The following is an 18,539-nucleotide window of genomic DNA, read 5'->3' as shown; positions in this document are numbered from 1 at the left end:
TGTCCGCAGGTTGGACATCTCTCACAACAGCGGTATTATGCTCCCTTGTTTCTCCCCTCTTTCTGCTCGACTCTACCCAAATGCCACTGTTAATATGTTATTTCTCACTCTGTGTATCATTTCAGAGCTGTAACCACAGAATGTTATGTCTGTGTGGCACAAAATAGGTGCCCTAAACATTAGCCGTTTGCTACGCATTTTGGAGGCTTCAACTATCTATCTGATGTTTAGGAGGATGTCACTTGGAGGTGGTACTGACATGGCCTAAGTTGTCAATGTAACAGTCACACTCACAGAAGACCTGATTTTTTTCTTTGCCCCATACCATACATAGTGAACACAAAATTTATTATGTGATAGCATAATACACCCACCTGAATTCAAGTTGCATTGATGTGACTATACACACTGCAATGGAGAATCAGACCTAAAAAATACAAATGACATATTGATTGTGTATGGATTATGATGCATTTTGCTAGTAGCTCCCCCCACCTTTCACTTCTCTGTTTAGCATTTGGTGAGACAATTAGCTTTTTTCCCCTTTAAAACTGATGACACAAACATTGGATGAAAACATCAACTGTTGCCTGCGAGTGCTTGCAATTTTTTATCACAATCTTTGCAATATTTGGTATTTTTCTTCTTAAATCTCCAGGTCCTGTAATCAAGTCATTCTATGAAAATCTAAACTTTCATCTTGAAAAAAGGGTTTCCAAGGCTGATGGTTGCAAAGAAAGTCTTGAAAATATGACCCCAGTCCAACTGAGAAGCTCACAAACCAGAAGACAAAAAAAGGACACCAAAGATTTGTTTTTAAAATAATAATTTGTTATTTTAAAGCAAATATCATGATTCTTTTGAGCCTGTTGTGATTCTTTAAGGTTAGTTAAATACTGGCAATGCTGCAAGCACTGAAACCAGATTAAAATGTTTAACTCTTGGGGGTTGGAGGGCAGATAGGCCAGGCCCTGGACCTACTCTTCAGCAAGCAGCTTCTAACAGAGATGATCTAGGTGTGAGGGTACAATATTGCTTAAATGCCCCAGCCGGGGGTGGGTGACTGCAGGCAGACACAGCATCCAGGCAACCCCAGCTCTGCCCCCGTTTTGACCCCTCAATCCCATTACACGTGCGGGGAGGTCAGGGCAGCACAATAGTCCCCGGCCGTTACTGCGCATGCTCACGACACGCGGCTGACACTCAGTACAAGCTAAGGCTACACCGGAAACAGCTGCTCTGCGTCCGGGAGGGAGGCCGCCGGAAGTAGCCGCACTGCGCCCTCTTCCTCCTTCCCCTCCCGCCGCGTGACGTTAGGCGGGGCGGGGCGAGCTGGCCCCTGCAGGCTTCGCTTATTGGCGGCTGCTGCGGGCGGCGCGCGGGAATCCTGGTCCGGGATGTCGGCTCCGCTGCGGCGGCTCTGCGAGACCCCGCGGCACCTGCTGGTGTGCGAGAAGAGCCACGTGCGGCACGAGCGCTCGCGGCACGCGGCGCACGTGCGGAGCCACGCCTACAACTGCCAGGTAAGTGCGCGCGCGCGCGCGCGCGGTGGCGGTAGTTGGTGGGGGGGGCGGGTCGGCGGTTGAGGGGTCAGCGTTGCTCTCCCAGTGGTCCCCCGTCGAGAGGGCGGGGCGGGCTGAGTCGGGCCCGCCCGGGGGTGGTGGCTGCGGCTGAGGGGCCGCCGCGGTCGCGCTCAGTGTCTTCCTCCCAGCCCCGCTCCAGTGGTGCCTCTCGGGGGCCGGCTGCTTCCTAGCTGGCTCGGGCTGCCTGGGGCCTTGGCCTCAGCCTCGCCCCGGTTATAGGGAGCAGACTTAGAAACACCTCCGCTGGGAGGGGGCAAACCCCTGGTGTAGACGCGGATCCGCCGCCCCATCGGGACTACAGGGAGGATGGCTCTGGCGACATGAATTATAAGTCGAGGCCAAATGTAGGGTCCTGCCCCCAGTGTAACCTGGTCCGTATTGGAGGCTGCTCAGCAGGTCTGGGGCGCTGTTCGCTGGCCTCGGCCCGGCTCGCACTTAAAACTTGGGACGGGACAGCTGCGGTGCTCAGGGGTGTGAAAAATCCACGTCCCCTCTGTTGACCCCACCCTAGCGTAGACACTGCTAGGAAGAGCCCCAGCACCCGACCTCCTACCAGTGTGGTGTGGGGCATTCCTGCACCCATGGGAAAAACCCTCTCAGCAGGGAGAGGCTGCGGCTACGCTGCGTGTTACGCCAGCCGAGTTACAGTGACGTAGCTGGGCTGCTATGGTCTCAGTTCCTCTGCATCTGACGAAGTGAGCTGAGTCTCACGAAAGCTTATGCCTACAAAAATTAAATTTGTTAGTCTTTAGCGTGCCACAGAACTCTGGTTGCATAGTCTGAATGTAGACCTGGCCTTGGCTTAGCGTGAAATGCCAACCACCCAAAATCTACCAAATGGGACACAGTCATCTCTTTTTACTTTCCCCTTCAAAACAAACAAACAAACCAACCAACCAACCACAAATCTAAAATTAAAATAGTTCCTTTTCCTATAAATGTTGATATTGCCAACTGTTCCAGGCACATCAACTCCATTGATTATTTCAGCTCAACTCCTGGGACAGTGCTTCGCAGATTGTGAATAAAGCAGTTTGTGACTTTTTCTCTCCCTCCTGCCTTTTTCCTAACTTTTCTTTACAGAGAGCTGGATTTTTATAACAAAGGGGAAACCTTCTAAAACAGAGCGAAACACTTTTTCTCCCCCATCCAGTTGTAACATTTCAGTGGGATTGTAGTTTATATTTTTAATTTAACCATGTGCTTTTAAAGCATCACTTGAATGAAATGATATATCAAGTTGATAAAAACAAAATAATGTTAACACTTCTCTGCTGGTGCCTAAGACTTTGAATTTGGTTGTCTAACAAGATAATGTTGGAAGGGGAGGGAAAAGAGATCAATGTTTACCAAGTGCCGATTTTTGGTTGTTGGTATTTTAGTCTAAGGCCATGTGTAAACTTGGAAATTTGTCTCTCATACCAACACAAGTTGGTCCAATAAAAGATACTACCTCACCCACCTTGTCTCTATAATTCTATGTATGCATTTCTGAGACGCTTCTTTAAAGAACATGGAGTTGCTTCTGAAGTGTCTCTTATGCTGGAACTGTTAGTTTTAACCAAACTTGATCTGTTATTTTTCAGCAAGTTGCAGTGTTTCAAAAACTCCACAACTTTAAGAGGATTTGGTTGGTGTTATTCTGTGTGACTTAGCCAGCCAAAAAAAATCCTCAGGACTGTGCCAGCTCCAACTCTGCCTTGTGGGTTAACCCTTGGTGCACTACAGTTCTCAAACTCTCCAGAAGCATCTCTCTGCAGCATCCAGGCCATCCACTGGATGCTCACAGAACTACCAACTCCAGCCTGCTGGCTTGGCTGAGGATGCACATCTCACTTTAATATAACAGCACTGAGATAAATGTATAATAAAGCAAAAGTAAATTTAATAAAGAACAGAGATTTAAGTGAAATTAAGCACAGATAATAGAGACAGGAAATGGTTACAAATAGAAGCATGTTATACTTTTTTAAAGAGACTATATGTAACCTTAGCAGGCTTCAAGCTTTATCTAAAGCAGTTTTCTCACCTACAGCTACTTCTCAGCATCACCAGTGCACCTAGTTGGAGACAGGGTGGATAAAAGTCAATGATTTTTTTTTTTTTTTTTAAATAAAAAAAAATAGGATTTTTTTATTTAAATTGGATTTTTTGGATTTTTTTAAATATCAATAAAATACTAAATTTCTTGTTTAAAAAATAACAGTTCCGATTAAACCTCATCCACAGACATGCTAAACCTACACTTAGTCTCATAAAAATGAATTAACGGCTCTTGTCTGTCCAGCCTAACTACCAGTTCTTGCTTCTTGAAAGTTCTGGGCTTTCAGTTTCTCTTTCAGTTTCTGTTTATCAGCAGACTAAAGTCACATGTGCAAAGAAAGACACAGACTGGATAGGATTGTTGTTGTTCTATGCTTATGTGATGGTGGAGCTGGGCCAAGGAAGGGAGAGGAGTTAGTTAAGACTGTCTTAAAGGCACAGAGAGAATATTTTCATCGTTTGGTATTATTCACTCAATGCTGCAAATGTGGCAAAGGTAAGAAGATACTTAGAAGAAACGGAAGGATGCTCCTTAATAGCATATGGCTGCAGTGCCCATTTAATGCATCTTTTAGTCCAAGACTTAAGTACGTCTTCTCCAGGAATAAAAGAAAATGTTGTTGAAGTTGCAAAATACTTCCGTAACAACCATTTTGCTTCAGCTTCACTGAAGAGAGCAAGAGGATCCAAACTAATTCTCCCTCAAGATGTTCGATGGAATTCTGTGGTTGATTGTTTTGAACAATTTATTAAGAACTGGCCTATTCTCATAAAACTGTGTGTGAAGAAAACCGTGATAAAATGGAAGTATCTCATCCAAAGTATCTAACATTGGATTAAAGAGGAATGTAGAGGATATGCTCAGTATACTAAAGCCTAGATCCATAGTCTTAAACAAACTTCAGAGAAATTATTGCTGATGCTGTCGAAATTTGGAAGGCACTTCAAGAGACATTAAACAAAGAAATACCTCATCAGAAAGTTAAACTGCAGGCAATAAAGAAGCGAATGGATCAAGCAGTAACTCCACCTCATTTTCTTGCAAACATTCTCGACCCTAGATATAAAGGTAGATGCCTAACTTCTGAAGAAGACGATGCTGCCATGGCACAAGCATCTCAAAATCACTCCTCAGTTATGCCAGTCATAATACATTTCAGGGATGGAGCGGAACCATTTAAACAGTACATGTTTACTGATGATGTTTGGAACAAAGTCACTCCCCTGAACTGGTGGAAATCATTAGCCAGGCATCTTGAAATAGAATTCCTTCAGTTGCTAAGCCAACTTTTCACAGCTGTAGCTTCTTCTGCAGGCACAGAGAGAATATTTTCATATTTGGTATTATTCACTCAAAGCTAACTGACTGGGAGTTGAAAAAGCAGGAAAAGTCGTATTTCTGTTTGTCTATGAATAAAAATGATAGTGGGAGTGGGGAAGATGAGAGCTAGTTGTAGAAATTTTAAGGACAGCATACGTTTAGTGTTGTGATGACTTGTCAGTTAGTTAATAAAATTTGAAAATTAAAAAAAAAGTTTAAGGACAGCCGTCAGACAGCAACTCAGGAGACTGTTGCAATTGCAAATGTGAAACATTTATGTAACATTTAAGATGTAGTTTACTAAAATGTAAGTGCTATTGTGTTTGTGTGTGTGTGTGATTTAGTTCTTACCATTCCTAATGTACTGCTGCCGCATCTGCAACTTGACACAGGTAACGAGTATTATGTACGATTTCCTAAATTAATTAAAATTATCTAAAAATTACACCAAGTATACCCTCCTAGATGTTGTAAAATTCTGTATTGAATTCTAAGTTAACATGTTTTAGTGATCAGATTTGCACCATTATTTAAGAAATATGTGAAGAAGTATCAGTGGGAAACTTGATTTAAATCAATGATTTTCTTTTGGTGATTTAAATCAGTCCATCCTGGTTGGGGACCAACTTCTTATTGGCAGAGAGCATTGATTTTGTTGTTCCTTCAGTGATGGATAACAAGATGCTCTTTTGCTTCTTATATTCCCCAAAGTTCACAGTCTTTGTCCCAAGGGTCAGGATGACCGCGTGGGATTCAGCCTATGAGGTGTCCTCCAGCGTGTTGATGCCATGCTGTTGCCTCATCCTCTTGATAACTGGTGTTTACCTCAGATGCAAATGAACTGTCCATTGTTTCTGGCATCCCTGTAACTACTTACATTATAAATATAGTCAAATCAACATTCCCTTTATCTAGGACAAACTTGATAAGGTCAGCCCCAGAACTTACTTTAGGAACATTTCCTGCCCATATGCATAACTCTTTACACACCAGTCATCAATCATGCAATGATATTAATGACTGGTATATCACCAACTTTCACTTGATACTTCACACAATACTTGTTACAGCAACGTGTTATGACAGCAATGTGTTAGATGTAATGAGTGTGTCACTCCTGATAGGAGTTAAGAATAGTGGGTCCTCTGCCATTGGCATTGAGGGCCTCTTTGAATCACAGTATAGTTCTTATACCCTCGTTTAAATTAGTGTAAATTATTTGTAAATTAATCTTCCTGGCCCCAGCAGCAGCAGGAGTACCTAAAGCCCTGATCCTGCAAACTGCTGCATGCAACCAGAACCCCACTGAAATCAGTAGAGCTCCAGGTGGAGGTGAGGGTCCACCATATAGAGCAGTGTGCAGGACTGGGTCTCAAGATTAAAGGTATCAATCTTCAAGTGACTCCTTGTAGGTGGATCCCATTGCTCACACAGAGCATTATCTGGAATGGGGCTTAAGATTGCATGCAAACATCTGTAACAGAAAAATGGAAGGAGATGGCTTCTCTCTTATAATCAAATTGAGTTGCATTTTGCAGCAGCAAATAATCAAGTTGTAGTTGAGTTTACTAAGACTCCTCTGGCTTGACTGTGAAATTAAATTATTTCTGGCAATGGTAAGTTAACTGCAGTTAGAATATTGCTGAAAAACCCAAATCCACTCTGTCCCCTCCCTAGTCAACACAGACCCCTGTGTGACCTGCAGGCCCATCAGTGCCAATTGGCAGAGAGCATAACATACCATAACTTACATCAGGCTTGACACTGCCATTGCCCAAACATACTGTGGTCAGAATCTTTATCTAAACGGTATATAAAATATCATATCAAACTGTTAACATGCTGGTCCTGAAAAGCATTGTGTGATATATGTATGGGATGTGTACAAAGAGTTATAAATGTGTGCTGGAAATATGTTCTTAAAAATGTGTTTGGCAGGCAGTGCATAAAGCCCAGCCTGCCCTAGATAATGGAATGTGTTTTTACTTGTCTGGCCAGCTTGATCATAGAGGACAATACAAAGTACATTTACATATAAGATAAACAAAGCCATAAAGCTAGCAGGTGGGGAGATGATTGCTTAATGATCATGATGGAGGATGGAGTCTGTATCCCCAGGAAGCCTTCCTGGCTCTTGAAACAGAGACAATTGACTTTGGGGTAATATAAGGGGGACAAAGAGATATTTGAGTCATCTGTCACTGATGGGACTTAGGGCTCAGCGCCCTCTGAGCCTGTGAAAGCTCTCTTGGCCTAGAAGGCAAGAATAGCTGGAAACTAACTGTAGGTGGGAAACCTGCTTAGACAAACTTGCTGAAAGTAAGTTTGTCACAAGAAAGTGTGTTTTGCTTTGTTTTACTTGTAACCATACCTGTTTCTTTTATTCTTATTTATTATCACTTAAATTTCTGTTCTTTGTTAATAAACTTATTCTTTTATTACAAAACCATGTCAGTGCTATGTATTAAACTGGAGAGTGAAACCTAACCTAACAGGCTGATGTGCACATGATCTTTTTTGGAGGCAGCAAACTTAATAACTTCTGTGAGTGTCCAGTGAGAGGGACTGGATACTGCAAAGAGATGTCACCATGGAACCTGGGAATTGGGGTTCACTGATTGTTACATGCAAGGCAAGTTTTGGATTGGAAGCAGAGTCCTGTAGAGTTTGTTGGTGAAGCAGAAAAGCTGGTGTGTCAGGTCTCTGACACATAATTTAGCAGCAGCAAAGCGCTCGCTGTGGCTGAGAAGAGTAACTGGCTTATAGTTCTGGGAAGTTCAAGAGAAGCATCACATCCTGATTAGAAAATTAATGGATAAAACATTTTAACTGAGGCTAAGCTTGAGGCATTCTCAGCAATCCCCTTCTCCCAAGTCTCACTTCCCCCTTTCCAAAGCTTTACTTTTGTGTTGTCATCAACAAGGCCTATCTCACTTCCTTCTGAAGAGCATCCCAGTGCTGCCATGTTAAACTCAGCCTACTCCTAGCTCCTCTGTTTCCTATTCTATATAGATTCTTATACTATCCTCATCATGTTAATATCTGAGGACTGAATGCACAAGGTTCTTAGACACCTAGACACCAGACTTTGGTGCCTAAGTCCCAATTTTAGGCTGTACGGCAATTCACAAAATTCCTGCCAAATCCCATAGGCGTCTAAACTCACTCAGTGCCTAAATTTCAGGGTAAAAATTCCATAAGCACTTACGTTTCTGCCTCTGGGACTGCGCACTGCTGCCTTGCTCTAGCTGTCTGGAATCCCATCTCCTACCTAAGCTCCAGAGCAATTTATGAGATGTTGAATATAAGTGTTCACCTGCCTAACTTGCATGTGGAACTTGATCCAGTAGGTTTGCTGAGAGGCTGCTTACTGAATTGGATCCCGTTCAGCATCTAGTGTGTGGTTATAAATTTTAGCCCACTGGTTAGAGCACTCACCTGGAAGGTGGAAGACCAAGACTAATGAGTCTTTAATTATTTAGCTGCAGTGGAACAGCTTCACGTTGAGAGATTGAGGGAGCCCCACAGCACAATATCCCATAGCTCAGTGATCAGAGCACTCTCTTGAGATGTGAGAGACCCCTGTTCAAAACCTTTCTCCCCCTCTGGCAAAGGAGGTAATTTTGAACCTGGGTCCCCTCATCCCGAGTGCTCTTAACCACTGGTTGTAAGGTGGGCAGCAGCACCATCTCCTCCTTTGGCTATCTAGTGTACCTGCCTAGCTCATTCTCACAAGAAACACATTAGGCCCTAATATACTTGAATTCAAGAGAGTGGCCATACTGGATTGAATGTACCTGATCTCATCTGTTTTTATAGATCAAGTAGGCTTCTTTATTTTGAGTGGGGGAGGGGAAAGTTAAATATGCCTTGAACATTGGAATGTATTTCTTTTAAAAATGGACCAAATCCTACCCTGATGTCCACTCGTGCATGGGCATAACTAAAGACAGCCTTAATCCATTATGTGGTAAATGCCACAAATAGCAAAGAGAAAAAGCATTCCAAACAGATTTTAAACTAACCTTTATTTTGTCTTGAAACAATACCCTTTGCAAAACCATGCTGTGTAATAATATCCCTTTCTGTGGTGCTTTAAATGGCACTGTACTGTGTGTGAACTATGCAAAACAGAAAATAGAGTCCTACACAATAATGTTTGGTAATTGTGAAACTCTGGGGTTCCTGGGGTGGGGCAGTGGCTAGCTTAATATTAGTTTTGTGCTGAATTTGTCTTTCTATTTGGGGCACTCACTCATCTACAAATATCTTTAACTCTTTTACTTTAATACATGCTGATCTCTTTGAGGAGCTGGATTTTTGTTTGCTCATTTCTTCAGCCCTGTTTTGTAATTTTGATTATCTGTTTGTGTGTAAGCTCTAATTTGCATTCCAAATATGGTCTGAATAGGTGTCATTTTTGATCCCCGAATGTGGAATACTTCCAGAAGCACTGAAAAGTATTATCACAGACATTGGAGAGTATTACCTGGTGAAGAATTTATCCCTTCATGAATTGGTTACACATGAATTTATCAATGCATTTGTAAAGAAAGGTAAGGCGGAGCTGAAAATACATACAATGAATAGAAATGAAACCAAAGGTCTTGCCAGTGCTTTCTGGTATAGTAAAAAGTATTTGTGATAACATCAGGTTTTTTTTTCCTTGAGTTTTTGGGCTGTTATATTTTTGGCATTTGGAAGAGAAGAAAGAGTAGTATTTAAAGAGAATTTCTGCATCACTCTCTGCTCTCTGGCAAATAGGCAATTATACCTGTTATAGTGCAGAGGAGAAAGGTTGGTGGTAGAAGAAACTCTGAAGAGGATGGACAGAAAATGAAAAGCACAAGGGGAGAAAGAGCAGGTCAATGTGGATTTTTTTAAAGTGAATTGCCTTAATATTTTTAGTGTGGGAGAACTAAACAAAGAGAATCCTGTAATACTTAGATCAGTTTATTCTTTTCCTCTTTAGAATTCTTGGGCAAGTGCCTGAAAACATACACTGCTCCTGACAGCATTTATGTATTCTGTCCCACAACAGCTTTCCCCACACAATTCTAACAGGAATTATCTCACAAACCACTAGCTAGAAAATAAAGCTTTAAACATTTGAAAGCTAGAATTCCAAGATTTCAGATCATATTCGTTGGATTCTAGCTCTAGTGGACTTTGAGGTAACAGTCATTTAGGGTGTGTCTATAGTGCAAAAAAAAAATGTGTTCGTAACTTCAATTAGGTAACCTGCACTAGCTAATGAGTTAAAATAGCAGTGAAGACATGGCAACTTGGCTTTTTCAGATTAGCAGCTCAAGTTAAAACCTACAGGAAGAGGAGCCTAGGGCTGAACTCAAATGGCTAACCCATGTTAAAAGCCCTTCACTGCTATGTTAACAAAAGTTAGCTACTGCAGGAAACACATGGGTAAAACGGGGAAGCAAGACATTAAAATCAAAAGTCTTATTAAGGTTTGAGATCTCCTGACCTATCAGGAATAGCAATAGGTGAACCTGTGTAAGGCCTGTGGCAATCTTTATAGGAATGGAATGAAGGAAGAAGGTTAGCCCTGATGCTGTAGTTCAGTTCCATGTGGGTAATTACAGCCTTACACTTTCAGTTGGGTATGATTTATGGTTTGCTTTATGTCCTGAACTCTTGTGATGTGTTGCTGTGATAGCTGTCATTAAACAATCTTCCAGCCTAGAGATGACTTTATTTCAGATATTGGTGAAGTGATTCTTCTCCATATAGTTTGTAATCATCTTGTGAAGTTCTGGGTCTTTCGTTAAATGTCATCATTAGAGATATTAATTATAAATAAAATCTGCAAGTTCCAAAGGGCATATATGCTTCTCCCTCTGATCCTTCTTCCATCTTGTTCCATCTTTGATGTTCAATGTGTCTCCGGTCTTTGATATTTAATGTTCTGAAGAAAGGTACATTGATGGCAAATGAGCCACTCTCCATGGACATCCACCACTTTGTTGATGTCAAAAAGTTCCCTTATCCTTTTGAATGGTACTTGTGCCAGCAGTTCTTACTGAAGCAATGGGACCACTCATACACCACAATTACAGGACAGGGCTCTTGATTTTAGAAGATGAAGGTGGTTGTGATACATGATTGCAAAAAATGTCTAACAGTAACAATATCGTCCTCTTTATTTTTCTATGTGACTCTATAGCTGAGAAATGGTTGGACCAAAGTTTTTTCTAATTTGGTGAAAAGAATCACTTCCAGGTTGAAATTAAGTGTTTCAGGTTTGGGCCTGGAATGAATTTATAAACCTCTGAAAATGTCACTGTAATGTGTGTAGAGGAAACAACAAAGTACCATAGTGGGAGTAGGCAAGTTACTTTCAATGTAGAAATCAAGCAGGATCTAAACAGCTACTGACTGGCTTATTTATCCTGAGATGTGTCTAACTTAAATATTGCCATTATATCTTTTGAGAACTGTATAACCTTATATCTTACTGTTTCGTTCAAGGTTCATGCTATGCACTTACATACAACACAAAAATTGATCAAGATAATACTGCTGCCCTACTACCAACTGGTATGAATTCATACTGTTCATTATACATAGACACTGACTAATGCCTTTGATTGTTTTGTTTTACTTGGGTTTTTGAAAGGGATACTGTCAGTGGAAACAGTAGTTATTAAAATGAAATATTTTAAAAAATTACTTGTTGCTGTTCATGCCCTTGATTTATTTCATTTCTTATATCACTTTTACTTATTTCAAATGGTCAGATAGCAAACCTTGGGTTGCAAATGCTATAGAGGAATGTGTGAAAACCATTTTCATTGGAATTAAAAAACAAGCATTTTTGTTGGTCTGAAACGTTATTAAAAGCTGCTTTTTACTAACTCTAAAATCTAAACCCTTTTAAGTTGAAGCTGCCTCCTTTAAAATATTGGTAAGGTGGTTTTGATATATTACTCAAAATACTTTGAGGAAATATTTAGTACTTAAAAGTACTGAGTAATACTTCTCAAAGAATAATTAAGCATTCTTTCTCAGACACATTTTACATGTGAGAGTAATGGGGAGCTTTGTTTTGTTTCACTGTTTTCCAAATACCTTGAGATTGCAACATATTATACAATACATATTAAGTCAATTACTGTAAAAAAGTAAATCTTTTCATATTTTTATTTTTGGTCTCATTTACTAACTGGAACCCAGTTGCAAATAAATAAATAAATAAACACAAGTATCTGGCAGAGCACAAGTACACTGAAATTTTTCATGGAGGTTCTTTGTGGCCGGGATGTCATCTTTTGTATCTATACAGCCACTAACACAATGGAAATCTGATCCTGACTGTGGTTTCTGGGTGATACCAAGGTGTAAATATTACAAAATAATATTCACAGCTATTCTGGAGTTAGGCACTAGCTGATACCACATTTCAGTGATTTTGACACTCAATATTATTATTTTGTGGTAGTATCCAAAGACCCCAGTTAGGATCAAGGGCTCCATTGTGCTAAATGCTGTACAAAGGCAAATGAAGATGCCGTCAATAAGTATTTTCAATCTAAGCCGCAAACCTTCAGACACTTAAGTATGTGCTTAACTTTACTTACACGAGTAGTCCCATTAAAGTCACTGGAACAACTACTGTGCTTTAAACTTAGGCATATTCATATGCGAGTGTTTGCAGAATCAGGGCCTAACAACACCAGATTCAACGAATGTAACAAATACTAGGGGATAATTGTGAAGAGGGAACATAAAGGTAACAGAAGTAATATGGCAAAATTACATAGGGTAATTGAACAACTCAGGAATTATATTATTTAGGGTTCACTCATTCTACTTCATAAGACATATTTTGACAACCAACAATAATCTACTGTTAAGATTTTCAAGGATTACTCTTTGTGATCCATTTAACTGGAACTGAAGGAGCATGGGTTATATTACTAAAACCTAGTGATCGAGGTTTAACTTTATAACTTTATCAGACTCTCAAAAACTTAAAAGGGAGCTGTGGAAGAGATAACTATTATTAACAAAAATCCTTGTTATTCATAGGAAAACTAATCATATCAGTGGACAAGGACACTTATGAGGAGCTTGGACTACAAGGTCGTCCATCTCAGTATTCTGGTAAAAAAGTCATGAGATATAGTAAGTATCGTTTACACTAACAGCACCCATTCCAGTACTAATATCCATTTGTAAAGTGTCTTAATAGGACACAAACCTGTCCAAGCTTAAGCTTTGATTCCTCTAAATTTGGTTAATCTATGGGATCTGTATTACAATAATTTAGGACTTGATCATTTTTGCATTTTATATACTGTATGCAATCTCTGTATCTTTACAGCAGAAAAACAAAGAACCTTTTTTTTTAAATAAAAGCTTACACCTTGCAGAATGCTGCAAAAACTGCAAAGAAAAAACCTAAACCCGAGAGATCCCTTTTGTTAGAGAGAGAGAGAGGATTTTGTTGTGTGTGTTTGTGACACACTTAAAATCTTTCTCAGGCAAACTGTCCTTTCAGTAGCGCCCATGCCTTGCACACTGTAAAGAAAATTTGTAGTTCTTAGCAGATGTCCAGTGGACATGGTAAGTGATTTGTAAAAAATCAATCATAACTCTTTTAGTTCCTATCCTTCACCACAAATCTAGAAGGGCCCTACTTATTGAGAGCTAATTACAGACAAAGCTTAACTTTCAGAGTGCTATTGGCTTTGACTTATCTGCATGAAAACAAGTGGTAGCAAAATTGGAAATAGTTTTATAATTCTAATTCACAGAACTTAAAAATGGCTCAATAAAATTTCCTCTTTTTTTTAAATTCACCTTTGGACTGAGACCAGTGTGTGTGGGGGAAAAAAAGGCTCATAATGGAAACAGTGTTGAAACCATAAGTATGGCTTTTGCTGGTACTGTGAGCTACAGCTTCTTTCTTAAATGCCAAGAGTCTGTTGCCAGAATTTTTTTTAAAGCCACTTTTTTGGCACGACAGACCCCCTCTTTTAATCCTCTCACAAAAGTTGCTGGTTTTAGAAAGCGGTTAACTTAAAAAACCCAACTCACCAAACAAAAAAAAAACACCACAACTTTCACTTGATTTCTGCACAGTGAAGCTGAGACACAAGCAGAGAAGTTAACAAAAAGTTTGCAAAATTGAGAACAGCAGCTATATGATTTAAGGATTTTGAGAGAATGCTACAAACAGTGGAAGGTTAACTTAAAAAGAAAAACCACTATCCAGAAAAAGTAGTTGACAACATCTTTTAGTACTCTTGTAATTCTTATAGAATCTGATTATTAAAGATGAGCTCTGTTAAGTTAAACGTGTCCTTTTCTATTTTACAGTTGTTACTATTGATTTGACCGACTCAGCTTTTGATCCTGATAGCAAGAAACATAAAAGAGTGCTTTGGGCCTTGAAAGAAAATAAACCTTTAGAATTTGATTTCCTGCTGTCCTGGCATAACACAGGTAATAAGAACAAACTGTAAAATTAGAAGGTAACTATGGATGACATAAAATTAGATAGATGAGGTAATATCTTTTATGGCCAACGTCTGTTGGTAAGAGAGACAAGCTTTCGAGCTTACACAGAGCTGCTCTTCAGGTCTGGGCTGTGTGAAGAGCTCTGTGTAAACTCGAATCACAAACAGAAGTTGGTCCAATAAAAGATATTACCTGACCCACCACGTCTCTTTAATACCCTGGGACCAAACACAGCTACAACAACACTGCATTCCTATAATTAGATAATCATTCTCAGTTGAGTTGTAAACTTGTAAGAGAGTGGCATTTTGTTACTTAACCAACCAACTCTTGTTGATGGTGCCTCAGAGGTGCAGTAATGTGAAGTAAAATTAATCAGGAAGAAAACTGCAAATGCTGTTTGATTTTGAAATTAACCTACAACCACTATGTCCTCCTACTGGGCTTTTGTAAGGCTGGTCAAAAATTTTCCATTGAAACTTTTTAGACAGTTTTGATTTTTTCATCAAAAAACATTTTGATTTGGAACTGCTGCTTTGGTGCCTCATGAGGGTTGTAATTTGTTTGCCTCATGTCCCCGTTTTCCTCTATTAGCCGAGCTCCTTGGCCTGTCTACATCTGCAACAATGCACTGCTTCCCCTCTCCAAGAGGGCAGACTGGTGCATTACAGGAGTTATCTAAGATCAACTAAGATTCCTGGTCTATGGAGGAGAATGGAAGCACAGGGCACTCCAGCAGCATTTCCAAGTCAAAATATTTTGATTTTCTGCAGACATTTTTTATGTTTGAATTTCTGCTGAAAAATTGAGATTTTCTATGGGGAAAAGTTACCATTTTTTAAGCAGCTCTAGGCTGTTCCTCTGGCATGTAGAGTACGAGCCCTCTTGTTGGTGGTCTATATGGAATATCTCTTCAGGAACAGCCTACCACACTATCTTTTTCAGAAGGGGATTTAATAGCATTTTCTCCTTTCATCCAAGGATCAAAAATTATAGGCAGGGACACTATAAAAATTGCTTTTTATCTATTGCATATCTTGCTCTTGAGCCTATTAATATATCTTGAAGAGATGGTGCAGGAGAAAAGAGGCAGAGTCAAAACATAATATTAGTGATAAACTATATTCAGGTGGTGATGTTCCATTTTAATAAACTGTTACCTAAGCCACCAAATCTGGTTAATGTATCAGTGGGATGATCAGATTCTCCATTTGCATTCTCACAGAGAAAGAACAAGTGGAAAAGCATAAATAAATTTTCCTTTCATATGGCTGGCTATTTCTTTGGAAACATTAAACACGTCTTGAAAATGGTCTTTAATACATGAGTTTAATTTTTATTTTGTCCAGTCAAAACTGCCTCAACTATTTCTAATGATAAATCTAATTATTATACAAATATGGCTCAATAAGGTTGCTATGTAGAGTTTGCTTGATCTGAAACTGTATTTCATTTCCAAGAAAGGAGGAGAAGATGAAAATTCTAGAGCTCTGGCACAAGGTAGATAAACAGCATGTAAGCAGTTTTAATTTCAGTACAGAGTTGTACAACATCTTTCTTTTACAAATGCATGTAAAGGTTTCATTTTAGTTTGAAACTCAGTTTTCCTTGTGTTGCAGTTTTATAATAATATTTTTGTGGTGTGTGTTGTTAGGTGCAGAAGGATCAACACTGATGTCGTACTTTTCCAAAAACCAAATACAACCCCATCAGCCAAAAATAACATTCAGCACATTAAGAAATTTACAGTGTCCAGTGCTACATAGTAATGAACTGCAAGGAAAGCTAGAAGAGTCATGCAGTGCACAGGAACTGTTTGAGTGGCTAGGTGCCGTTTGCAATAACGTTGGTTTGTAAGTATCTGAACTTGCCTTGATCTTAAATATTTTTTTTTAAATGTCATTTCTACCTTTGATGCTTTACTGTAGGCACTTCAGTCTTTGTTTAGGCACCTTAAATAAGTGTCTTGTTTTTTCACAGGTGCTCAGCACTTCTGAAAAGTAGACCATTTATTTAGAGGCCTAAATATGTATTAGGTGCTTCATGGTTGACACACAACTCTGAAAATGATGGTATTGGTGTAGAAAACTTGCACTATACATCATCCAGATACTTTCTGTTTTCAGAGACAACAAGTCATTTAGTTTCTTATCAACCTATTGCTGTCCTCAGCCCAGCACAGTAGTGGAGCAAGCCTATTTGTGCACAATTACCGGATTTATACTTCCAGAGAAGATAATTCAGTTATTGGAACAGCTATGGTAAGGGCCATCAGAAGTACATTATTATAATATATTTACAATTTTAATGCTTTTCCTCTTCAAAGTGTTTTACAAAGACTAATCTTCAGCATCCCAGACAGGTAAGTAAAGGATATCCCGAATTAACACATAGGGAAACTGAAGCAAAAAGGTTAAGGCCAAAATTATCAAAAAATGACAATTGATTTTGAAAATCTCAGCTTTGGGGGACCCAACTTTGAGATATTCTAGTCCTGATTTTTTTTTTTTTTTTTTTTTTTTTTTTAGTGTTAAACAGCCACAACTGTAGTTGAAGTTAATGGAAGCTTAGCATCTATGAAAATCAGGCTCACTATATGTTATATTGGACAAGTCACAGCCAAATTTTCAACTCCCACAGCATGTCACACTGAGCTTTGCTTAAAACGCAGATGTTCTATCTCCCAGTCTTAAAAGCACTGAACAATGCCCGGCCTTTATTATCAGTTTGATTTGTAGTCTGTTTCCCTTCCGGTGGCTAACATACTAATCCATAAAAAGAGTCTGTTCACTGGATTTTCTTTCCATATGTCTTCCACTCTGACATTCAATTGCTATATTATCCCAGTTACAAATAATGCCAATTCCCTGCAAGATGGTGGCTGCCAGAGGAGGTTCAGAAAAACTGGTTTATATTGGGGGTGGAGGGGGAGTATTTCTAATTAAAGTACAACTCACAGTTACATGTGTCAAAGTACATAATACAATATAAGTCTTCAGGAATGAAGTTCATTTTCAAATGCCATTTGGACCCATTTCTTATGTTTTCTGTTCAACTTTACATAAAGCAGTAAACATTAAATATTTAAACTGAGCAGTCTCAAATATTTTAATCTAAGCCAATATTAAGGGTATAAAGGAATGCTAGAGCCTTAGTGCCTCAGCAGGAAAACTACAACCCTTTGTGCTTTCTGTATGTACCTTTTAAAATGCTGTGACAGCAGTTGGAATTTCTCATATAAAACACATTTTGTTTTCCAATAAGATGCTCATAGTAAGGGGTATCCCCCATATCAGTAAACCCAAGAGTGATTTCAATGCCTTTAGTTATAAATTTCCATTCAGCAGTTAGGTCTCTAATTCCATTCTGGTGTACTTCAATATAACTTCTTATTCCATTCTAATTAGCAATTTATTTGCTCTCTTCCAGTTGCTATTTTGATGAACCAAAACTGGCTCAGTGGGTGACCTTAACCGTGCATGGCTTTGCAGACAGTCCTGTTTGCTGGAGAGAAAGTGAACATGGTTTCCAAAAGGGAGGAGAGAACTTGTACAATTTTGTTGTTTTTAGGAACCTGGACTATTGGCTTCAAATGGCTGTTGGAGCACATGATGATTGCCCACCTTAAAAGTTCTGCCCCTGGGAAAGTTTCTTAAAAAGAATATCTGTGATATGCTTATAAAAATCAGACAATTAATTAGCCGTTGAAAGGCTGTATTTATACCAGAAGTTTTTCATGTTAGCATCTTATTGCTTCCAAATGTCATCTGAAATGTGTATTTTTGTCAAATATCTATTTTTAATAAAAAGTGAAACAGCTGTTCCTTAGAAATCTTTTTTGTTACATATTCCACAAATGTATAATCTTGACAAAATGATAAATGGTTCTCTAAATCATTGCCTTCTGTGTTTTTAAAAGAAAAAAACCAAAACAACAACAAACAGCAAACCCATTTCCAATATTCAGATACCAGGAACAGAAATTCCACCTTCCAACACAGAAAGAAATTAAAGCAGAAATAAAGGGATCTGCTCACTTGAATATGGCTGGCTCACTTGACAGACGCTTTATTGGATGTTTTATTTTGTTACGCATCTTTGCAAATTGCTCC

The 18,539-nt window shown here is 39.3% G+C and overlaps 1 protein-coding gene and 1 long non-coding RNA gene across 3 annotated transcripts in view; both read left to right on the top strand.

The window, feature by feature from the left end:
* Window positions 1-855, top strand: part of LOC137162720 (uncharacterized) — a 35,147-nt gene extending 34,292 nt beyond the window's left edge. Inside the window, exon 2 of the long non-coding RNA XR_010922474.1 lies at window positions 659-855. This is a non-coding gene — a long non-coding RNA (uncharacterized lncRNA). The remainder of the gene's footprint in view (window positions 1-658) is intronic.
* Window positions 856-1,292: 437 nt separating this feature from the next.
* RPP40 (ribonuclease P/MRP subunit p40) lies at window positions 1,293-18,246 on the top strand. 2 transcript variants are annotated; one of them, XM_067562623.1, is made up of 8 exons: window positions 1,304-1,523; window positions 9,359-9,503; window positions 11,434-11,502; window positions 12,994-13,089; window positions 14,287-14,412; window positions 16,082-16,280; window positions 16,554-16,688; window positions 17,857-18,246. In XM_067562623.1, the coding sequence occupies exons 1-8, from the start codon at window positions 1,398-1,400 to the stop codon at window positions 18,053-18,055; spliced, it is 1,095 nt and encodes a 364-aa protein (XP_067418724.1). In that variant the 5' UTR covers window positions 1,304-1,397; the 3' UTR covers window positions 18,056-18,246. The 2 variants fall into 2 exon arrangements, with proteins under 2 accessions (XP_067418725.1, XP_067418724.1); XM_067562624.1 differs by lacking the exon at window positions 16,554-16,688 and having other exon boundaries at window positions 1,293-1,523.
* Window positions 18,247-18,539: the final 293 nt, after the last annotated feature.

This window comes from Emydura macquarii, unplaced genomic scaffold, assembly GCF_026122565.2.
Source record: "Emydura macquarii macquarii isolate MOO-44397 ecotype Brisbane River unplaced genomic scaffold, CSIRO-AGI_Emac_v2 contig_2452, whole genome shotgun sequence".
Taxonomy (NCBI): Eukaryota; Metazoa; Chordata; order Testudines; family Chelidae; genus Emydura; species Emydura macquarii.
This window is presented reverse-complemented; position numbering and strand designations above follow the sequence as displayed.

Bases quoted from the DNA above. Each gene is read 5' to 3' on its own strand.
- RPP40 (XM_067562623.1), top strand. From the start codon at position 1,398: ATGTCGGCTCCGCTGCGGCGGCTCTGCGAGACCCCGCGGCACCTGCTG. The intron at 1,524-9,358 runs GTAAGTGCGCGC...TGGTCTGAATAG, and splicing joins GCCACGCCTACAACTGCCAG to GTGTCATTTTTGATCCCCGA. The intron at 11,503-12,993 runs GTATGAATTCAT...TGTTATTCATAG, and splicing joins TGCTGCCCTACTACCAACTG to GAAAACTAATCATATCAGTG.